Source organism: Cheilinus undulatus, linkage group 19 (assembly GCF_018320785.1).
Source record: "Cheilinus undulatus linkage group 19, ASM1832078v1, whole genome shotgun sequence".
NCBI lineage: Eukaryota > Metazoa > Chordata > Actinopteri > Labriformes > Labridae > Cheilinus > Cheilinus undulatus.
In genome coordinates, this window is record NC_054883.1 from 34,758,975 (window position 1) to 34,778,890 (window position 19,916).

At 39.2% G+C, this 19,916-nt stretch overlaps 1 protein-coding gene across 3 annotated transcripts in view; it reads left to right on the top strand.

Annotated features, from left to right (window-relative positions):
• Positions 1 to 661: 661 nt before the first annotated feature.
• Positions 662 to 19,916, top strand: part of drosha (drosha ribonuclease III) — a 216,738-nt gene continuing 197,483 nt past the window's right edge. Inside the window, exons 1-9 of one of the 3 annotated variants that reach the window (XM_041814120.1) lie at positions 662 to 820; positions 3,959 to 4,814; positions 4,899 to 4,967; positions 6,946 to 7,252; positions 8,075 to 8,216; positions 10,964 to 11,124; positions 15,731 to 15,811; positions 18,297 to 18,383; positions 18,598 to 18,684. In XM_041814120.1, coding sequence (XP_041670054.1) covers positions 3,961 to 4,814; positions 4,899 to 4,967; positions 6,946 to 7,252; positions 8,075 to 8,216; positions 10,964 to 11,124; positions 15,731 to 15,811; positions 18,297 to 18,383; positions 18,598 to 18,684 — 1,788 coding nt within the window. In that variant the 5' untranslated portion in view covers positions 662 to 820; positions 3,959 to 3,960. The other 2 variants (XM_041814121.1, XM_041814119.1) reach the window with 2 other exon arrangements.

Here is a 19,916-nt window from a genome sequence, read left to right on the forward strand (position 1 = left end):
CATTCTGGTTCTTATAATAATTTCTACAAGTTAAACAAATGATTCAATTTACCACTGTGATTGAATTAATAAATAAAAATATGTAATTCAATCCAATTCCTTGTCATCTAATTTCATCCTAATGTATAGGCCTGGCAAAAAAAAATTAATCTTCCACAATTAGATTATATCCCAAATAATTCAGCCCCAGTAGCTTCTGACACGTTGTCAATTTTTGATATAATCTCTTCTTATAACAACATGAGGGTATGGATTGTTCAGGTTAGGTCAAACATTTATAATTAAATGAAATCCAATTGCTGTTGATGGATGTGATGTGGAATCATTGTCTCTCTCTGTGCTACTGTAGGTCAACAAGAAAAAGTTCAAGAGTATTGTACTCAAGGAAAAGTACAGTTACTCTGCTTTAAGAGGGGGTTTGTTTTTTCTGATCTTACATGGATGTATATAAACCTTTTTTAATAGTATAATGAAGTTTCATTACGTTAAATACATTTAATAGTTTTCTCTCCAATGTAGTGAAGGTGGTCTATTTTTGTCTCACAGTGGTGTTACAGACAGACTGAAACCTTTCAAATCAGTGCTGGTAGTTCATTGGCCACCAAATGAAAAGGGGATTGGTCTGTTCTTGTTCCTCTCTCTAACCATTCCGGCTGGAAACACGGCTCCCAGGAAAGCTGATACCTTAGCAATAATTCAATAAATCGAGTAGATTCAAACGGATATCCCTCAAAAAACATCCTCCGTTGGCGTTATTGTAATTACCTGAAGTTAAGACGGAATGAGGCTCCTCTGACGACTGTGCGCTTTATTGGTTAAGGTAATTCATTTAACGTATTTTCTGTCCGTATGTGCTAGCACACATGCTAAACTATAACCGAGTGGAGCTAAACCTAGCTGTCATGGTTAGCTTAAAGATAAAACTTAGTCACTGCTGACTGAGAGGGGCTACTTTTTAGCCTTGGTATGGAATTTCTACAGCGACCTCCACATGTTTTGTAGCGTGTTTTGGGCATTTGACGTCCACTATGACAGCTAACGGTGGCTAGCTGAGGATGCTCACATCAGTGCAGGTGTGAGGCTTTTTCTGCTCTGGCTGCATGAAAATGATGAACAACGAAGGACCAAAAGTTATAACCCCGGGTGGTTATTCAGGTTTGCTCTATAGCTTTATGCATTTAAAGGAAAAATCCGTATGTCCGTCTTTTATGAGCTACTTGACTCCACATGACATCTGTGGCTGCAACTTTTACTATTTTCATATGAGATAGATGAGTTTATGTGTTGTAAAAACACTTGAAGTCTTTGAAACCTCATCCAGCTCTCATAAACTCCGAGATGACTTCCTAAAAACCCTTGCCATCAGTCACGCTTAGTTTAGTTCTTTTAATAAAACAAAAGGCATAAAGTGCTTTATATACACAGAAAAAAACATTTAAAATATACACTAAAGGAAACGAACTAAAACGAATAATACCAAATTAGTGCTGCAAAGTTAGTCTAAACTAACTTGAAAAGTCTAAAAAATGCCTGCAGAAAGGCCTTTACGTTTACAATAGTGCCACTGTTGCTCTTTGTGGAATTACCTTCATGTTCAAAAGAGGAAAGAAGGAACTAGAAAAGCACTCAGATAGTGCAGACCTCCGCCATCAGCCCTATCTCCCAATAGTAAAAGATCCTTTAAAAAAGTCCTTGATCCAGACGGTGATCCAGGTCACTCCCAAAATCTAATCAGTTCTTCCTTATGCCATTTCTGACATTTCCTGAAAATTTCCTGAAAATCCGTCCATAACTTTTTGAGTTATGTTGCTAAGAAACAAACTAACAAACCCTGCCGATCACATAACCTCCTTGGTGGAGGTAATTATTGGAAAATATTTAGTGACTTTTAATGCTACGTAGTATTTGTATGTTTGGAGTTGAGAAATACCAGCTTCTAAACTATTGTTATTATCTGCGCTTTCTTTGATAACCAAGCGAGTAGACCCATGAAACCATTTATGGATTATGTTGAATACAAACACGATTGCACACTGCAGTGTTGCCAAGTATAGTTGCAATTGCACATTATTACCAAAACGTGCTGCACTAGTGCTGGGAAATTCATCAGGTTCAGTTTCAATCACAATTTTGGCTTCCCACTATCGTGAAACAAGACAATTGTGATGACACATGCCATACTATTTTTGTTTAGTCCATGGGTTTTGGCATGTGGTAAATGTTTCAGTGTTTCTTGTGATATTTTGGTCGTGAAAGTAATACAGTTACTGGTAAGCATTATTCATATGCATTAGTGATGCACAGTATTACAGAATGATAACAGATATGAACATTTCTGTCTGTATTTATAGCCAATATGTCAGCTTATTTTGGCTGTATCTATGAATTAGTTTGTGACCTATTAGTTCAAGTCATTTTTGTTCAGCTTATTTCCTTAAACTTAACAGTGATTTTCAAGGACTGAAGTTTGTTTGTTTTTTTCAGTGCTGCATTATCTAGTAATAATGTGGGATTGTGATGACACTGGACAGTATTGCGACATTAATAGTGTCATGAGTCTGCTTGCTTGTTTGTTAAGAAAAATGCAGGGAGTAATGGTGGTGCTTTCTCAGCTCAAAAAAACAAATATTAAGTAGCACAAAAAATAACAAAATAGTTACAGAAAGGCTTTCACCCCCCCCCCCAAAAAAAAACAAAACAAAACAAAACAAAACTTTTCCTTTTTTGAAAACTAAGCTACTTTCACAAAGTGCAACAGAGGCACTATTGTGAACTTCAAGGCCTTTCTGAAGACATTTTGGCAGACCTTTCAAGTACTACTGAATGATAAGAATAATTGCAGCCTTTTAAGCAATTATGTACCTGCACAGCCTGATATCATGATTGCAGTTTTGATTAGGTTACTTGTGCAGCATTATTTATTAGGGATGCAGAATATAATCAGCATGACAACAGTATTGGCAGATATGAACATTTCTATCCGTATGTACAGCTGATACATCAGCTGTAAATATTGATCTATACTGACTGTAAATATTGGGTGTATGCACTAATTAGTTTGAGAAGTGCTAGGCAGGACAACAGACCTATGTAGGCTCAAATCGTTCTTTTTGTACAGCTCCATTCCATAAACTTAAAAGTGAGTTTCAAGGACTGAAGTTCGTTTCTTTTTTCATCCTTAAAGGTGCAGTGTGTAAAAGTGGGGATATCTGTAACATCCAACAGTCAGATCCTAGATTGCAATGCTCACTTCTCTGGTGGCAAACATGGCAACCAGTGGTACTCAAAAAAATATTTATCTGTTATTTGATCCCCTCTGTGGTGCTGTTGAAACATGACCCTCCCTATGTATGAATTAAAGACTAATTCTAAGTTTCTTTTTTGATCACAGTCTTTTTTTATTTATTTTTTTTTGTTTAAGTGTACAAGTGCATGCATTGTGGGTGTTGTAAAATCTATGTTTAGTTGTGTTTAATAATCATGGTCTCAATATCAGTCGAAACAATTGAGATTATGATTTTTCCATAACTGCTTAAAATATTTGAAAAGTGTTTCAGTTTGTGTTTTAGCTCATAAAATAACTTCCTCCTTACTGGTCTGATATTTACTCATGTTTTTTTTTTTTTTTTTTGCATAAACTCAAACCCAGATTTAACTCCACTCCACTACAAAAAAAAAAAAAAAAAAAAAAAAAAAAAATATATATATATATATATATTTTTTTTTTTTTTTTCAAGTCAAAATGCATTAAGATCTTCTATTTTAAATGCCATTTTAAGTAGAAACAAACTTGACTGAATCTAAAACAAGGAAACTGTCTTCTCCAGTTGAAATGGTGACCTAGCTTATTCTCTGATCATGGTTGATATTAAGCTTTTCTTTTATCTGTTATTAGTTTTAATGTTTTAATTAATGTGGGATTATGATTTTTCTTATTATGGATTTTGTCTGTCCACAGTCATGTCTTTCCATCATGACCGTGGAGGTCCCAGAGGAGGGATGCCTCCAGGCCAGCACAGCTCCCCTCAGAACTACCGCCCCACCAACCTGAGGCCGCCTGCTCCCCAGCCTCCTGTCCCTCCGTACCACTATGACCCTCAAACTCCCCCTGCTTCCAGCTACCATGGCAACACTGGCTACATGCCCCCTCACTCTGACTTCATGCAGTACCCTCCACCAGTTCCCTCCCAGCCTCCCAGTTCTCTCAACCAATGCCCTGTACGTCCACCTTTCCCCAAGCCCCCTGTTCGTCAGGGCTTCCCTGAACCCCCACCAAACTTCCCACCCCCTCCCCTGCCCAGCTCCACTGGTGGATCCACTCCAGGATCCCAGGTGTCTGCTCAAAATGCCTACCACACCTACATGATGCCTCCAGTGCCACCACCGCCATTACCACACCCACCCATGCCTCCGCCGATAGCGTCCCAGTCTATGGGCTACCACCCTCCTTACTCCATGAACTACCCTCATCCTCCTCATCCTCCTTTCCCTCCTCCACCCTTCAACCCTGGCTACACTCAGAGCCCTAACACGTTCAAACCAGAGCACAGCTTCAGGCAGGGCGGCCAGTACAAGTATGAGAAAACAATGGACAACCGCAGGTCTCCAGAGAGAGGCTACCGCCATGATGACCATCGACAGAAGGGCTATGGGTATGGCAGTCATGGGGAGAAGCATAAAATGGAGTTCCCTGGTGAGAGGAAGGACCGTGGGAGGAGTCCAGACAGGCGGGGCAGACCGGAGAGTGGACGCTACAGGTCTGAGTATGACAGAGGGAGGACTTCACCCAGACACAGGAGCAGGGATAGGAGCAGGTACATGAAAAAGCCTGGAAACTCCTCAAATTTCATCAATCTGTGATGTATTTATATTATTACAATAAGTGTTTATGTTTACAGGGAGCGGTATCGTCACAGAGAAAGCCGGAGATCTCAGTCACCGGACAGGCACAGAAAGAGACCTCGAAGGTACAAATATAGTCCATCTTTTTTAAGAGTTCCCAGTCCCCTCTTAATCCACTCAGGGGATTTATTGATGTAATATTGTTGTACAACGCTCATCAAAAGAGACTAAAACATGAGTTTCACACAGTTTATTCAGACAAAGTTGCATTATCTTGTAATTTGATGTTCGATCTTGGCAATGTGACCTAAAATTTATTTTGTGATATTTTTCTTGCCCTTTATGGTAACAATATAATAGTTCAGTATTAAAGCAGTTAAAAGACTGCATTTAAATGCATATTTGGGTGTTACCACCCCTTCTTCCCCTTAAACAAACCTTTGACGGCATACTGAACTTATGTTGGGGCACAAGATCCCAGAAAAATTATTTCACAAGTCTGTCTGTGTTTACTTTTTCCAACTGCATCCATAGTTTTAAGTTCAATTCCTCTCCTGCTGTTTTGTGTAAAGCTGCTATATATAGCCAGTCATTTTCCTAATGTGGGCATTCACAATGAAAGCACTGAGAAAAATAACAACTACAGACTTTTGATGTCAGGAACTTGAAGGGAAAAGCTCGTTGTCATTAATTCTGGCAGCTTTAGCAGCGCTACCAGTGAGCTTACAATGCTACAGAGTCTACAGCTGCTTCTCTGACTTCCTCTGACACCACAGCTCGCCACTTTGAAACATCATGGATGTAAAACAAGTGAGTGATGAATTCAAACACACCAGGCCTATTCCTTGCCACATGCGGCCCAGAACCAACCCCCAAGTGGTCCAGACTGTGGTCATGCCAGGGATGCAGAGGGCAACCTGTTTCGCAAGTTTTCAGAAATTCCCACAGTGTTTAAGACCGTGAATGCAACATTCTGCATAGCCTAACAACAGTCTACCTACAGTGCACTGCGTTGTTTTGAAGCGTGGCTAGCAATGCTGACAGAAGTAGCCCCAAGATACCGAGTATAAAACATGGCCTTTTCACCTGTAGTTACAACTGTGCAAATTTAGTTTTTATGCACTTAAAGATATGTCTGGGTAAGATGTGATCAAAATAGTTATTTATAGAATTTCCTTTTATTTTTTATTCTATTTATTTTGTTTTTATTCAAGTGAAAAAAAAAATCATTTCTGCTATCTCAGGTTATGTTCCGTTGTTGTGTTTTTATGCACTCTTTGGTGTGATTTTGTGATGTTGCCACATTTAAAAGTGAGACTATGAATAAAAAGTGCATATTTGCCATCATTGATCTGTATTGGTTAGAAATTTGACATTTCCAGCTGCTTTCTGGGCGCCGAACATGTCTGACCCAGCTACATTTCTTGATTTTAAAATTTGGCCCAGTTGAATTTGTAATTGAATAGCCCTGAAATACACCTTTAAAGCATTTTTAAGCAGCTATTATATGAATCACTGCCAAGTCAATCCATTGCAGCTCACAGGTTGTGTTTAAGTCCCAGACAGACTGATAGAGAAGCTTTGCATAGCGAGCACACTCGCTTTATGTTGCTGTTCTTACAGACATTGATCTTGGAGAGGAAAAGAAACACGTTTTACCTTTCAACTGTGCTAAATTACAATGGCACAGGTGACGTTTGGTTAGTTACCTAGCTACTCATGATGCTAGAGTGATACACTGATGACTGGACTCAGACTTTATGCCTCATGTAAACTAGAACAGTTGCTCTCAAACGGTGTGGCAAAACACACTGGTGTGCCTTGGGAATTTGTGCAACCATGTCTATTCAATAACTAAGGATACTTTTACATGTGTTAGCATTGGCTTCCTTTGATACTATCAATGATTGAGAAAATTATGGAACCATATCATTTTAAAACTCACAATCTCATTCAGTAACCAAAACCAAAAAGGACAACCTCTGAGTAGGAAAACAGAAGCATGAGTCTAAAAAAAGTCATCATATAGAAAACATACTGCTGACACCTTCCTTTATAACAACTTGTGATTATTGTGTTCATTTTTCTGGTCCGTTGCCTTAGCCGATCATCGAGCAGAGACAGGAAGCGTGGACGCTATGAGGAGGAGCGGGACAGAAGGTCAGAGAGCTCCTCCGGCCTGAGCAGAGAGCGCAGCTACACCTCCATGAGGAGCAGAGACTCCGATGAGGCCCCGGCTGACAGAGAGCGTGAGAGAGAAAGGGAAAGGGAGCGGGACCGAGACAGAGAAAGGGAGAGGGAGAAAGAGAAGACAGAGGAGGAGAAAGAAGAGGAGGAGCTCCTGAAACCTGCGTGGATCCGCTGCACACATGCAGAGAATTACTACTCCAATGACCCCATGGACCAAGTGGTACTGTCAGCACTGTTGTCTCATTAACATTTTTTCTGTAATATGTAATATTTCAGTATACTTTTTGTACCCTTTTGTAGGATCTTGTAGCTTTAAGGTTTTGGAGACCTTTTCTTTCTGCTTTATCATTCAAACTTGTAAAAGATCTGCAAGTGCTTGCAGACCTCAGAGGTCATACATTTTATCTTTGTTAAAATTGCAGATTTAGTTCTTTTGAAATTGCCTCTGCCAGATAAAAATCTAGCTAATCATTCAGAAGATTTTGCAACCCTACTCTTCCATTTAACTCTCAATAGCGAGCTCTGAAAGGTTGCCTCACTCATAGCTTTGCAAATCACCAACTACCCTCTCATATACTTTTCTGTTGAATCATTTGGATATTCCTCTTAAACTCTGACATTTACCTACAGACTCTGAGTGCTTGCCTCATGCTGTCATCAGCTACTTCTTTGCAACAGAGTTGGCTTTACGCTCCAGATCTCAATAGTTGCTCAGTAAAACCAAAGCATAGCTACAGAGGGAGCTTAACTTTATTCTCTGCTCCTCCATGAACAGATTTAGTATTCTCTGTTTTCTGCTGTCACAGGGATGAGACTTTCCTCAGGAGTTCAGTACAAACTTTGGAGTTTTTACATAAGAATCAGATCTTTAGGGAAGTTATTAAGAGTTGTGAGTCAATTGACTGCTTAACCCTTTCATCTTTGTGAAGATATAACACTTTATTTAAATAATCCCATAAAAGACAGCTAGACTGTAGAGATTTCAATCTATGAAAATTTGAAAAAAGAAATTTACAGGCACTTTCTTTCATCTTATGTGTAGGGAGACTCAACTGTGGTTGGGACCAGTAAGCTGCGTGATCTGTATGAACGCTTTGAGGAAGAGCTGGGAAAGAGGCAGGAGAAAGCGAAGGATGCTCGACCAAAATGGGACCCTCCTAAGACCAAACTGGACGAGGACCCAGGTGAGTAGAAGAAGCAGCTTGATGATATTATGCAGGATTATTTACTATATGCCGTCTCATAGTCCAGCTGTATCACTAAACTGATGGTAAATTAGTTGCATTAAAGCACATTTTCTTAGACTGACTAAACATCTTATACAAATACACACTTTTTACCATTCAGCTGTATTAGGGCCTGTGTCCATAGCTGGCTGTTTTAGTGCTGGCAGTGCTAGTTTTAAATTCAAAACCAGTGTAGTCCAGTGTTATGAGCGCTCACCGTCCTGGGCAGAAAAAAGCGCCCTCAGCGTAAGCTGTTTTTGTCACCAAGCTTAACCCTTGATGACCTACCATAGAAGGCAAAAACAGGAAAAATGAAATTGCACTCAATTTGCAAAAACACATCATAATTAGAAACAATAAACTATTTACAGTAGTGCAATCAAATCTCTAAGTCTGCCAGATACGTTTGAGCATACATGTGTTTGCAGAATACCATGCTGAAACAGTAACAAGTGTGACTTGTGATCTGCAAGAAAACAATGTGATAGGTTTTCGTGCATCACCATACGTTGTCACATACACTTAAACTAGGAAGTGCTGTGAAAGGCAGAAGTCAGGATAATATTATTTTATATTGTTTTTGATGTGTGCCCTTTTTACTACATTTCTGCAAAAGAAGGAAGGATATTTCTGGAAGGAAACAGTACTCTGGGACATATTGAATTTGAGATATGTTAATGTTACTCCTCCAGTTTTATATGCAAAAAGAGCTTTTGCTCTATCTCATTTGGTTGCAATTTTACCCGCGGTTAAAAATTTAAATGCACTGGGGGCGCTGGCGCTCCTGTACGTCTTAAAGGGCTACAGCACTTTCAGTTGTAAACTGTTCAACTTTTAGAACAGCGCTGCGCTCATAAATGTCACTTCTCCCTCACTTACCAATCAAAATCAAGAAGGGGCAGGACTTCTGACAATAGTGGCAGTGAAACTGATCTGACTTGTCTTTCTTTGTCTTTTTTTGAGGGTAGTTTTCAGCTGTGCTGTTGCAGCCTCTGTCATGACAGGATTCCTCTACATTGTCTGCATGTCTTCTGTTGTCATTTCCTTGAAATAAGGATGTATGGACTCATAATTTTCCTGTGATCTTGAGTTTTGAGCTACTTAGGTGTGGGCAGTGCTGCACATCCATCCATCTTCTTCTGCTTATCCGGGGCCGGGTTGAGGTGGTAGCAGGTTGAGCTTGCAACTCATTATCTCTCTACTCAGCAACACTTTCCAACTCCTTCTGGAGACATGCCTGGAAAACCTCCAGTAGGAGGCAACCAGGAGGCGTCCTGATCAGATGCCCGAACCACCTCAAACTCCTCACCTTGTCTCTAAGAATGAGCCCAGCCACCCTCCGGAGAAAACTAATTTCGTCCCCTTGTCCCCGCGATCTCATTCTTTCGGTCGTTACCCAGAGTTCATGACCATAGGTGAGGGTTGGGAGGAAGATTGACCGATAAATCGAAAGCTTTGCCTTCCCGCTCAGCTCCATCTTCACCGCATAATGCCCACAGAGCTGAGGACGCTGCACGATCCGTCAGTCAATCTCACATCCCTTTTACCCTCACTCGTGAACAAAATACTTGAACTCTTTCACCTGAGGCAGAGACTCTCTCCCCACCTGGAGGGAGAGAACCATGGCCTCCAACTTGGTGCTTATTCTCATCCCGACCACTTCACACTCATCTGCAAACATCAAACCCAGTGCTGCACAGTGCTCCAGAAAAACTTTAAAGGTTGCTCACCTTCAGTTGCAGACAACCACTGTGCACTGGGTCGTGTTGCAGGCGGAGTTTGTGGAAAATGGAGGTAAGAAACAGAACAGTCAGGATGGGGCCACAAACGGCCAAGATGTCTCATTGCAAATGGCGCTGAGCAGTCTGTGCAGGCCAAATGGGCTGGGCCCTTTGCATGTTTTAGCCTTCAAGCTACATACTCATTGTTTGACTTTTCAGTGCTGAATGCATCATGGGAATCCTTGTTTCATAAGACAACAATGTATTAACAGGTAGTACATCTGTTGAGGATCTTTAGTAACTGATAAACACAAAAACTTGTGTTCTCTCCTCAGCTGTGCATTAGACTGAGGCAGAGATTAAGTTCAGTATTTGTGATGTTATCGGCATGGCTGTCTGCTCCATTGTTTCTTTCAGCACTGCAGTAATACGAATCTCACCGAAGGAGATCTAATTTGTTTAATATGTTGCTTCGGGCGAGAACTTGAATTAAATATGCTGATAAGAATTAAAGACTTTGTTTAACTAAGAATCCACTCACTATATGGCTGAGTGATTGTCATTATCCTCAGTTTGGTCTTTTTAGAAAAGATGGAGAGAGAGCACGAATAAAACTGTGCTGCTCTTTTTCATATTATTGATGCATTTAGGTCTGCAGTCCTTTTGGGAAATAGTAAATGTAATAAACTGGAATATAGAAACAATGGAGATAGCGTATTGTTTGTTTTTGTGGGAAAAAGGAAGCAGTTCCAAATGAGCGTACACATCTCAAACTGCTGCATCATCAGCTTTTTGAGGGTAATTATTCTGCTAGAAGAAGAGGCAGATTCAGAGTGAGAGAGCAGTGTTTGAAAGCAGTTTGACAGCCAGAGATTTGATGTTGTATAAATTGCATCGGGAACGGGATAGCTTAAACACTCGACCGAATTGTGTCTCAGCCTTCAGCCCGATGATTAAGGACCTTTTTCTGCTCTTTGGTTTCAGATGACAGCAGCAGTGAGTCAGACTGTGAGTCAGACGGTGAAGGAAGCACCTGCTCCAGCAGCTCTGACTCAGAGGTATTTGATGTCATCGCCGAGATCAAGAGGAAGAAAGCTCACCCCGACCGGCTGCACGAGGAGCTGTGGTACAACGACCCAGGGCAGGTTTGTAACCCACCCCTACACTCCTCTGAGAGACTGATGTAACAAAAGCATCTCCCTTTTACCTTCTTTAATCTGCTGTAATTAGATGCAAATCTGTCAGACAGATAAAGTTGATGAAAACTAGACAACATATGGCAAAATATGGAAAAAAACAAAAAGACTGAAAGCCCCTGACACCAGCAGAAACTTCACTTTCATACTTTGCATTATTTACCATGCAGTTAAAAGACAGCAGTAGATCATAGAGCTGCAACAAAGCTGTAAATCACAGAAGATTTGGCTTTGTTTACTCTCGCAACATGAAGGAAAACAGGAAAATAGAGATGCATGAAGATGTGTTCAGGAATATGGTGCAGTAAATGTAGGAGAACGCAGACACATGGTAGGTAAAAACTTGTTAAATTAACGTACCCGAAACATGCACCCTTTAGATTTCAAATGCAGATACGATTAAAGGCCTTGGAACATTTTTTTAAGCAAGACAAATGTTTATTCTAAGAGATTTAAATTTCTATAAATGTAGGTAAACAGAGCTTTCATTCAGGTAGAGTTGTCAAATGAGAGAAATTCTTAATTGCAGTTAATATAAAAAAATCTGTAGATAATTCTGATTAATTTCCTGTGATGTTTGAAATTCCAGTCTTTTGTTTTATTTGGATTTTTGTAGTCTTAAACTAAGGGTGACTGACCTCCTGTTTCGATGCAGACCTGCTTTATTTTGAAAGAAGATTAGGAACTTTGGGTAGATTATGACGTGAACTTAATCATCAAAAAGGAACTTGTCATGGATGGAAAAAGGTATTAAAGGAATTTTTTAAAGAAAAATGTTCGATAATGCAAAGTGCAGATGATTTTTTAACTTAGCCACTGAGCTGTCTGTGAGTTTTCAAACTGACATGAGAAATTTAGGAGCAGTGGTGGACCTATTTTACATCACAGTAGCTGCGGGGAGAGACTGCAGTGCTTTACCCTCTGGTATCATTTTTAAGCACTAACCCAATAAACCATTTGTGGGCAAAATTATCCATGTAAAAAAACATACAAACAGTCCTGTCCAAAACTACCAAATATTTGTGGGTTTTAACTGTTTGAACACAAATTTCCTCTTACAAAAATTGCTATAAAAATTTTACAGAATAAAATTTTCCACTTTTTTGTCTTAAATCTTTCAGTCAATTTCACTCCTGATCAAAACCAGCAAATATTCAATTGATTTCAGGATTTTAACCCTTTAAAATCCAGTTTGAATACATGGTGTCACTGTTTTATATAAAAATCACTCACAAAAAATGAGTTGTTTTCTATGTGCTACATGATGGAGGGCTGGGGTATTTTCTTAAATTATAGTCTGTCTAGGACAAAATAAATAAGCAGCAAAATTAATTTTGTCACATGATTTTTTTTTGTAGTGCCAGATTTAAAAATACAAGTAGAGAAGTTTTCATGACCTTCAAAATCATTAAAAAAAAAGCATAAAACTATGACACCCTGTATTCAAAATGGCATTTAAAGGAGAAAAATCCAGAAAATAATTTTGTATTTTCCACTTTTGATCAGGACTGAAGTTAAATTGAAAGCTTTAAGCCAGAAAACAGCAACATAAATAACATAGAAGTTAAAAACTCACTTTTGGAAAAAAATGTTCAGAGTGACTTTTATCAAGTAACCGGAGGGTTACTTGATAAAAGTTTGCTGAAAGGGACAATAAAATACGAGATTGTGATTATAAAGTTGATGCACTGAATCGGAATTAATACATTGACTCTGACAGCCCTAATTACTTTACTTTACTTAATACTTTACTCCAGACCCATAGGTTCTTATCTGTATACATAATTGAAATATAGAAGATGTGTTACTTGTTCTAGTAGTTTATGTGCGTCATTGGTTGTGATTTCCATTCAGACACACTATTTTAATACACCATAAATCCTCAGTTACAGACCGGTAGTCAGTTAGAGGCTGGGCCCTGTATTACAGCTGGGCTTGTGGGCCCCCATGAACAAAGGCTGGCCCTCTTTTAAGATGTTAATTCTCATTTAAAACAACATATCTTATTATGCTTTTAAACAGTAGTCTTGTTTCAAAAGTTGCTGCTTCTCATGACTTAACAGTCACATGATGCTACTCGGCAAATGAAATCTGTCACTCAGACCAGGCTTGCAAGTGACCATGGAAACACAGAGAGTAGTCAGCACACAGGGAAGGTTATTAAGGCATAAACAGAGCGTATCAGTGACAGTAGTGTTGTTGAAGATGGCAAAGACATAGATTTCATTCAGGAATGGATCGACTGTTATATGTTCATTCTCCTGCACGTTATTGGCAATTTAAACCAGTATGTTTCAGTACTGCTGAGATGGTTAATGTGGTAATGTCAAACATCACTAAAGACAAAGCACATGTCTTTGAGCAGTAATCCCAAATCACATCTGAATTGAGGACTCTGAGATAAGTAAAGAGCCTTATTTGATTTATCCGTCAGCATCCTAACAGTTTCAGGCTTGTGTGTTGAACCAGGACTCCTTCATGCTAACCCCTGCGTCACTGTGCAGACCTCAGTGGAAATATTGCACAGCAAATTTGAGAAAGTGTTTATTCAGAATTTAAAGAAATAAAAAGGATGTGGATAAAAATCAACTTCAGTCTAGGGAAAGTAACATTACCTTTTCAACAAGTCACAGATGATTTTTAATGCTGTTAATGTTTAATAAAAATGTAACAAAGACGTGCATTTTTTGGATCTACTGTCTGTATTACAAAGTTTGTCCAGCAGATGGCACTAATACATCCATATTTACCCTCTACAACAGGGACGTCAAACTCAATCACAGCAGGGGCCAGATTCTTAACTTAACAGGGTCAACATTTAACCATAAACTGTCAACCTCAGTTTCACCAGTGATGAATTATGAGGGAAAAATCTGAGCATTGATGATGAATGGATCTAAAATTTTAAAAAGTCAAAATAAGTTTAAAAACTCAAAATCTGAAATGAATAGTCAAACTATTCAAAGGTCAAACTATTAAAAGGTCAAAACATGAAATTAGAAGTCAGAATAATAAATGAGGTATGAGATAAGAAGTCAAAATCATGAATTTTAAAGATACTGGCAGTGGGGTTTGTGTCTTCTAAAGTAGCAGTGACCTCTGTAGGCCATTCAGGCGTCTCTGCTCATCAAAATAGTGGGAAAGCAACTGTGTTCATGTGTAAGCTTGGTAAAAGTCCAGTCAGCACACGTTTGGCTATGTCTGCTGCTGCTGCTATGGAAACGAAGGTGATAATATTGCAAAGCGGTGACGTCAAACAGAGGAGAAACTGATGCTCAGTGTGACGTTAAGTTTTCAAAAGTGTGCCTTTTAAGTGAACTATAATGCTGTTTGCGTGCATACAGAAGGTCAAAACACACAGAACAGAACCTCTGTTTTCTAAAATACCTTCCTACGTATGGACATGGCCTTATGCCCAGGCTAATAAGTCAAATTTAAAAGCAGCTGCAATTGCTTTTTTTCCATAGTTCAGACACTAGCTATTTCAAAATGATAGAAGAGAGAGCAGCATAGCCATCATATGGAAATTATTCCCTGTGATACGTACAGCAACACGAAAGCACTGAACAAGGTCATAGGTATCATAATTTAGACTTTTGGAAAATGTAGAAGATTATTAAGTGAGCACACATTACATAAATTTTTCAAATGTTGTTTAAACTTGTTCATGAAGTTTACTCTTGCAGCTGTGTGCATTTGTGCATAATCATTGAAATCTCTGCTCCAGTAATGCAAGATAGCATGCTGGGAGACTGGTGCCATTAAAGTCTGTGTTGCAGACACATGCATGAGATCATAGTACTTCTGGAACAAATTTAACTGAGAACTGAAAGTTCAATATCATTTAAGGAGGGGTTTAAAATATTGCATAAAATATCAGAAATCCCTTTTTTTAGTAGGAAAAAGCGGTAAGGTTTGGAAAATGTTGGATGGTTTGGTAATTTTTCTATGTAATGCGTAAAAAAAGACACAAAAGAACCAAATATTTAGATAAGCACATCTATTTCGTAAGACAAGTTTGCATGAGAGGAATCAATAAGTCAAAAACTGAGAAAACCCCTGCACACTGTTTTAATTGCACTTAGACATTGTACTTTGACATTGTTTGTTGCAACAGGTGTTTACAAGCAGTTTTGGTAGTTAAGGGTGTTAATTTATCCAACATTGGGGGCTTCTGTTTTACTTGCTGTGGTATCAAAGAGGGCGTTATTATCATTTGGTTTTCGGAGTTGTATAAAAAATCTGATTCCAGGACTTTCTTGCAAAGCAAACTGATATCTGCAGTCCAACTGCATGAGATTTGTTCTCAAATTGAAGATTCTGTTCCCCCCTTTAATTGAAATGCATAAGAAATGTTGATTGATGGGGTTCTATTTGCCAGAGTTACTTTGGCATTGCAGACAGTCCAGTGTAGGACAAAGTAAAAGCTCAAAGCTGCATTGAAAGAAGAAAATGCCAGTTTGCAGTTTTGAAATGTGAAATGTTGAGCAGCCTCCGTGTTCTACATGGCAAGTGAATCAGCTGTGTCTGATTTACGTATTTCCTTTCTGTCCAGATGAATGATGGTCCCTTGTGTAAGTGCAGTGCCAAGGCCAGACGTACGGGGATCCGCCACAGCATCTACCCGGGGGAGGAGGTACGACACGCCGTGAATAAATCACACTTTCATAACCTTGAAGCGATGCCACGGGGGGGCAAGGACATTATTCTAGTCCGCCTGAATGTTTTCTCTGTACACTGGCCGTTTTCCATTGTATTAAAGGGACAATAAGATTTTATCATCACAAAGAAGCAAATAATGATATTATATCTGGAAGAATTTGACAGGGGAGTTGGTCTGCACCTGTGACTCATCGATTATTCTGCCAGGTGCTGAGATTTCTGCTTCCCATGACTCATTTTCAGGCCCTCCTGTGTTTTGGAAGAAAAACTCCCACATAAACATCTCCAGCTGACCGCGGTGACTCATTAAAGAAAAAAATAGTCTATCAAGCTTGTGTTTATCATCAGTGTGATATCACATCTTTATCTGGCACTTATTTAACTATTTATATTGGAAGTTTGTTTGGAAGGAGTTGGAGTTGATTTTCTGTTTGGTTGTTGTTATTAGAGGTCATTGGAAGTAAATTAACATCAGCCTGCAGACAAATGCAGTAAATGTTTATTATAGGCATGCTAGCCTTCTTTCTATAGTACGTTTCTAATACAGAGGCAGTTCAGAGTGCTGACACAAGGCAAAGGATAGAAAAGAAAGCATTAGATACTCAATCAGTGGTTTAAAACAAAAAATATGAAGTAAATGGGACTAAAAGTGCTGTTTGAAGATTGGTGTAAGTTTTCAACCAGGTCTTGAGAGAGGCTTCGTTTGGTTGCATTTCACTCAAGTTTGTTTGAAGTTTAGTTTTTCACTATAATGTAGTCAACATAAAAGTGAATCAGTGTTAAGATTTGATAAGAAGAGTTATTTATAACAGAAGATGTTCTCAATAGAGATCGGTGCAGAAACATGGCAGTTAAGTTTTGAAATAAAATGTAAATACAAACTGAATGCAATGGTTTTCCAATCTCATAACCCCATATTTTATCCACAATAGAACATAAACAACATATCAAATGTAGAAACTGAGCCATTTCACCATTTCGTGATAAACTTTAGCTTATTTTTAATTCGATGGCAGCAACACATCTAAAAAAGTAGGAACAGGTCCATGTTTACCATTGTGTAGCATCCTCTCTTCTTTTAACAACAGTCTGTAAACGTCTGGGAAGTAAGGGGACCAGTTGTTGGAGTTTGGTAGAGGAATGTTGTCCCATTCTGACCTGATGAAGAATCCCAGCTGTTTAACACTTCTGGTACTTCTTTGTTGGATTTTTCATTTTATGATGCACCAAATGTTTGCTATTGATAAAAGGTCTGGACTGCAGGCAGGCCAGTTCAGGACTCTTCTACTGTGAAGCCATGCTGTTGTGATGGACGTGGCATGTGGTTTAGCATTATCTTGCTGAAATAGTCGAGGCATTCTCTTAAGGGGAGGCGACGTCTGGATGGGATCATATGTCACACTTAAACCTCTCTCTACTGTTAGCATTGGCATTGTCTTTCCAGATGTGTGAGCTGCCCACGCCATAGGCACTAATATAACCCCATACCATCAGAAACACAGGCTTTAAAACTGTGCCAGGATAACAAGCTGAATGGTCCCTCTCCTTTTTAGTCTGCAGGACACGGCATCTGTGGATTCCAAAAAGATCAACAAATTTTGCTTCAGTCCATTTTAGATGAGCTTTGGCCCAGAGAAGATGACAACGTTTCTAGATCGTGTTCACATATGGCTTCCTCTTTACAGTTTTAACTTACATTTGAGGATGACACGGTGAACTGTGTTGACAGACAATGATCCTGGAAGTGTTCCTGAGTGATTTCAAGTACAGAATCATGCCTGTATTTAATACAGTGGCCCCTGAGGGCCCACAGATCACAGTCATCCAATACTGACCATAAGCCTTGTCCTTTGCTCACAGAGATTTCTCCAGATTCTCTGAATCTTTTGATGATATTATGGACTTTAGATGGTGGAATATTCAAAGTCTCTGTAATTTCATGTTAAAGAAGACTTTGCTGAAATTGTTCCACAGTTTTCAGAGGCACTTTTTCACAGATTGATGAATCTCCGCCCATCTTTACTTCTGAAATACTCTGCTTCTCTATTATGCTCCTTTAATACCCAGTCATGTTAGTGACCTGTCGCCAATTAACCTAATTAGTTGCAGCTGTTTTTCATTAGTACCACTTACTTTTCCAGCCTTTTGTTGCCCTGTCCCTACTTTTTTGAGATGTGTTGCTGACATCAAATTCAAAATAAGCCAATACTTTTCATGAAATGGTGAAATGTCTCAGTCACCATCTAACATGTTTTTGTTCTAATGTGAATAAAATATGGGTTTGTGAGATTTGTAAATCATTGTGTTCAGTTTATTTATTATATTTTACACAGCGCCCCAGCTTTTCTGGAATTGGGGTTGACCTTGATATTTCTTTCTACTCTATTTATGAATAAATTATATTTTTCTTAAACTGTGATTACATTTGTAAGGATGCTTGGCTTGTGTATTTCTTTCAGTCTGTAAAACAGTGCCGTCCAATGAACAACAACGCTGGAAAACTGTTTCACTACAGGATCACCGTGTCCCCACCTACCAACTTCCTGGTATGACTGTTACTGGATGTTGTGTATTATCTTTGCCATTTATTTATTGTTTTCATTCTGCTTCCCTTAGCTGCTATTGCATCCAAATGCTTGTGCTAATTATTATCATTGTTCATTTTATTAAATATGTGCTGTAATGTCATTTATCATGGTTTATATTTAGATTTCTCTGCTCCTAAAGCTTTTAAAATGCTCCTTCTGTTTTATATCTCAGACTGACAGGCCGACAGTGATCGAGTATGATGACCACGAGTATCTCTTTGAAGGCTTCTCTCTTTTCTCTCACAAACCTCTCACTAATGTAAGCCTACTTTAATTTATTTGCTCTTTATTTAGTCTTATTAATTTTCTATTTCTAATGTTTATATGTCACTGTGCTGTCCACTGTGAGTTTATAAAATCTTCATGGATGTCTGTTGAGTCCAAATGTCCCTAATCTGAGCAGATATGCTCTTTCACCCCTGTTTTTTCCATTCCCTGTAGCAGAGACGGTCATGACCAGATGTTTGGGATTTTTCAGAGTATTTTGCTGTAAAAGCAGCCATGTCCATGACCGCCTTCTCTCACTGCTAAGTCAGCTCTGTAACCACATATAACCTCCCCCTTCTCTCCTCTTTCTACATGTCTGTTAGGGCTACACATGCTGTATAATTTAGGTCAGCATTTGAGTGAAAAATCCCCCCTCCTCTCCTCCTTTAAGTCCACTCTCCTTTAAAATAACTTCAAATAGGCTTTTGGCTGCTTTGTTGCTCGGACAAAGTGCTGCTCTCACTGCACTGACCTTGCTGCAGAGTCCTCTGCCTCACTTTTGAAGGCCCCATCAGTGACTATCGAACATTAGAGAGGTCATGACTTGAAAGGACCCTCTCTTTTCTGCAGCCATTTGACTTTTATTCCGAGAAGATCCTTTAAAGGCGGGAAGAAATCAATAGTAGGCCACCAAATATCTTGAAAATGGGTTCAAAGTGTGAATATTTCAGTCTAGATACACACATATGTGCTGTCAGCGCCTACTTTTCCCCGCATGTTTGAATAATAAACTACTCGGTCAATATCCGTCTAGCTTGAAGAGAAGAGCCTCGAGGATTAGGGATGATTTGAACTGGATAATTTAAGCAGCCCTTGTTAAAAGCTGGGGTAAACGCTTCATGGCAGTGCTGGGGATTAGGATCCTCAGAGCATGGTGATATTAGCCCCCCTGCTAGTTAACGGCTGGGATGGGCGAGAATAAATGTGTCTCCCAGGTTAATCTCTTAAAATGGACCCCAGCGCTCACACAACAAAGACCGTGTAACAGGGGAGATTAAACACAGAAGAGCAGGCTTATCTATTTAGTGAGATTTGAGTTACTTCATTTCCAAGAGAGTGTATGTGCAGGCTTGATTCGAAGGAGTGTTTGCACATGTTTCACCAAAGGTTATGCATGTTTACATACCAGAGATGAAGCAGAAGTACAGATACTTGTAGTGAAGTAGACACAAAGATTCAAGTGGTTACACGATGAGGAAGTAAACTCCTTTATTATCACGATTA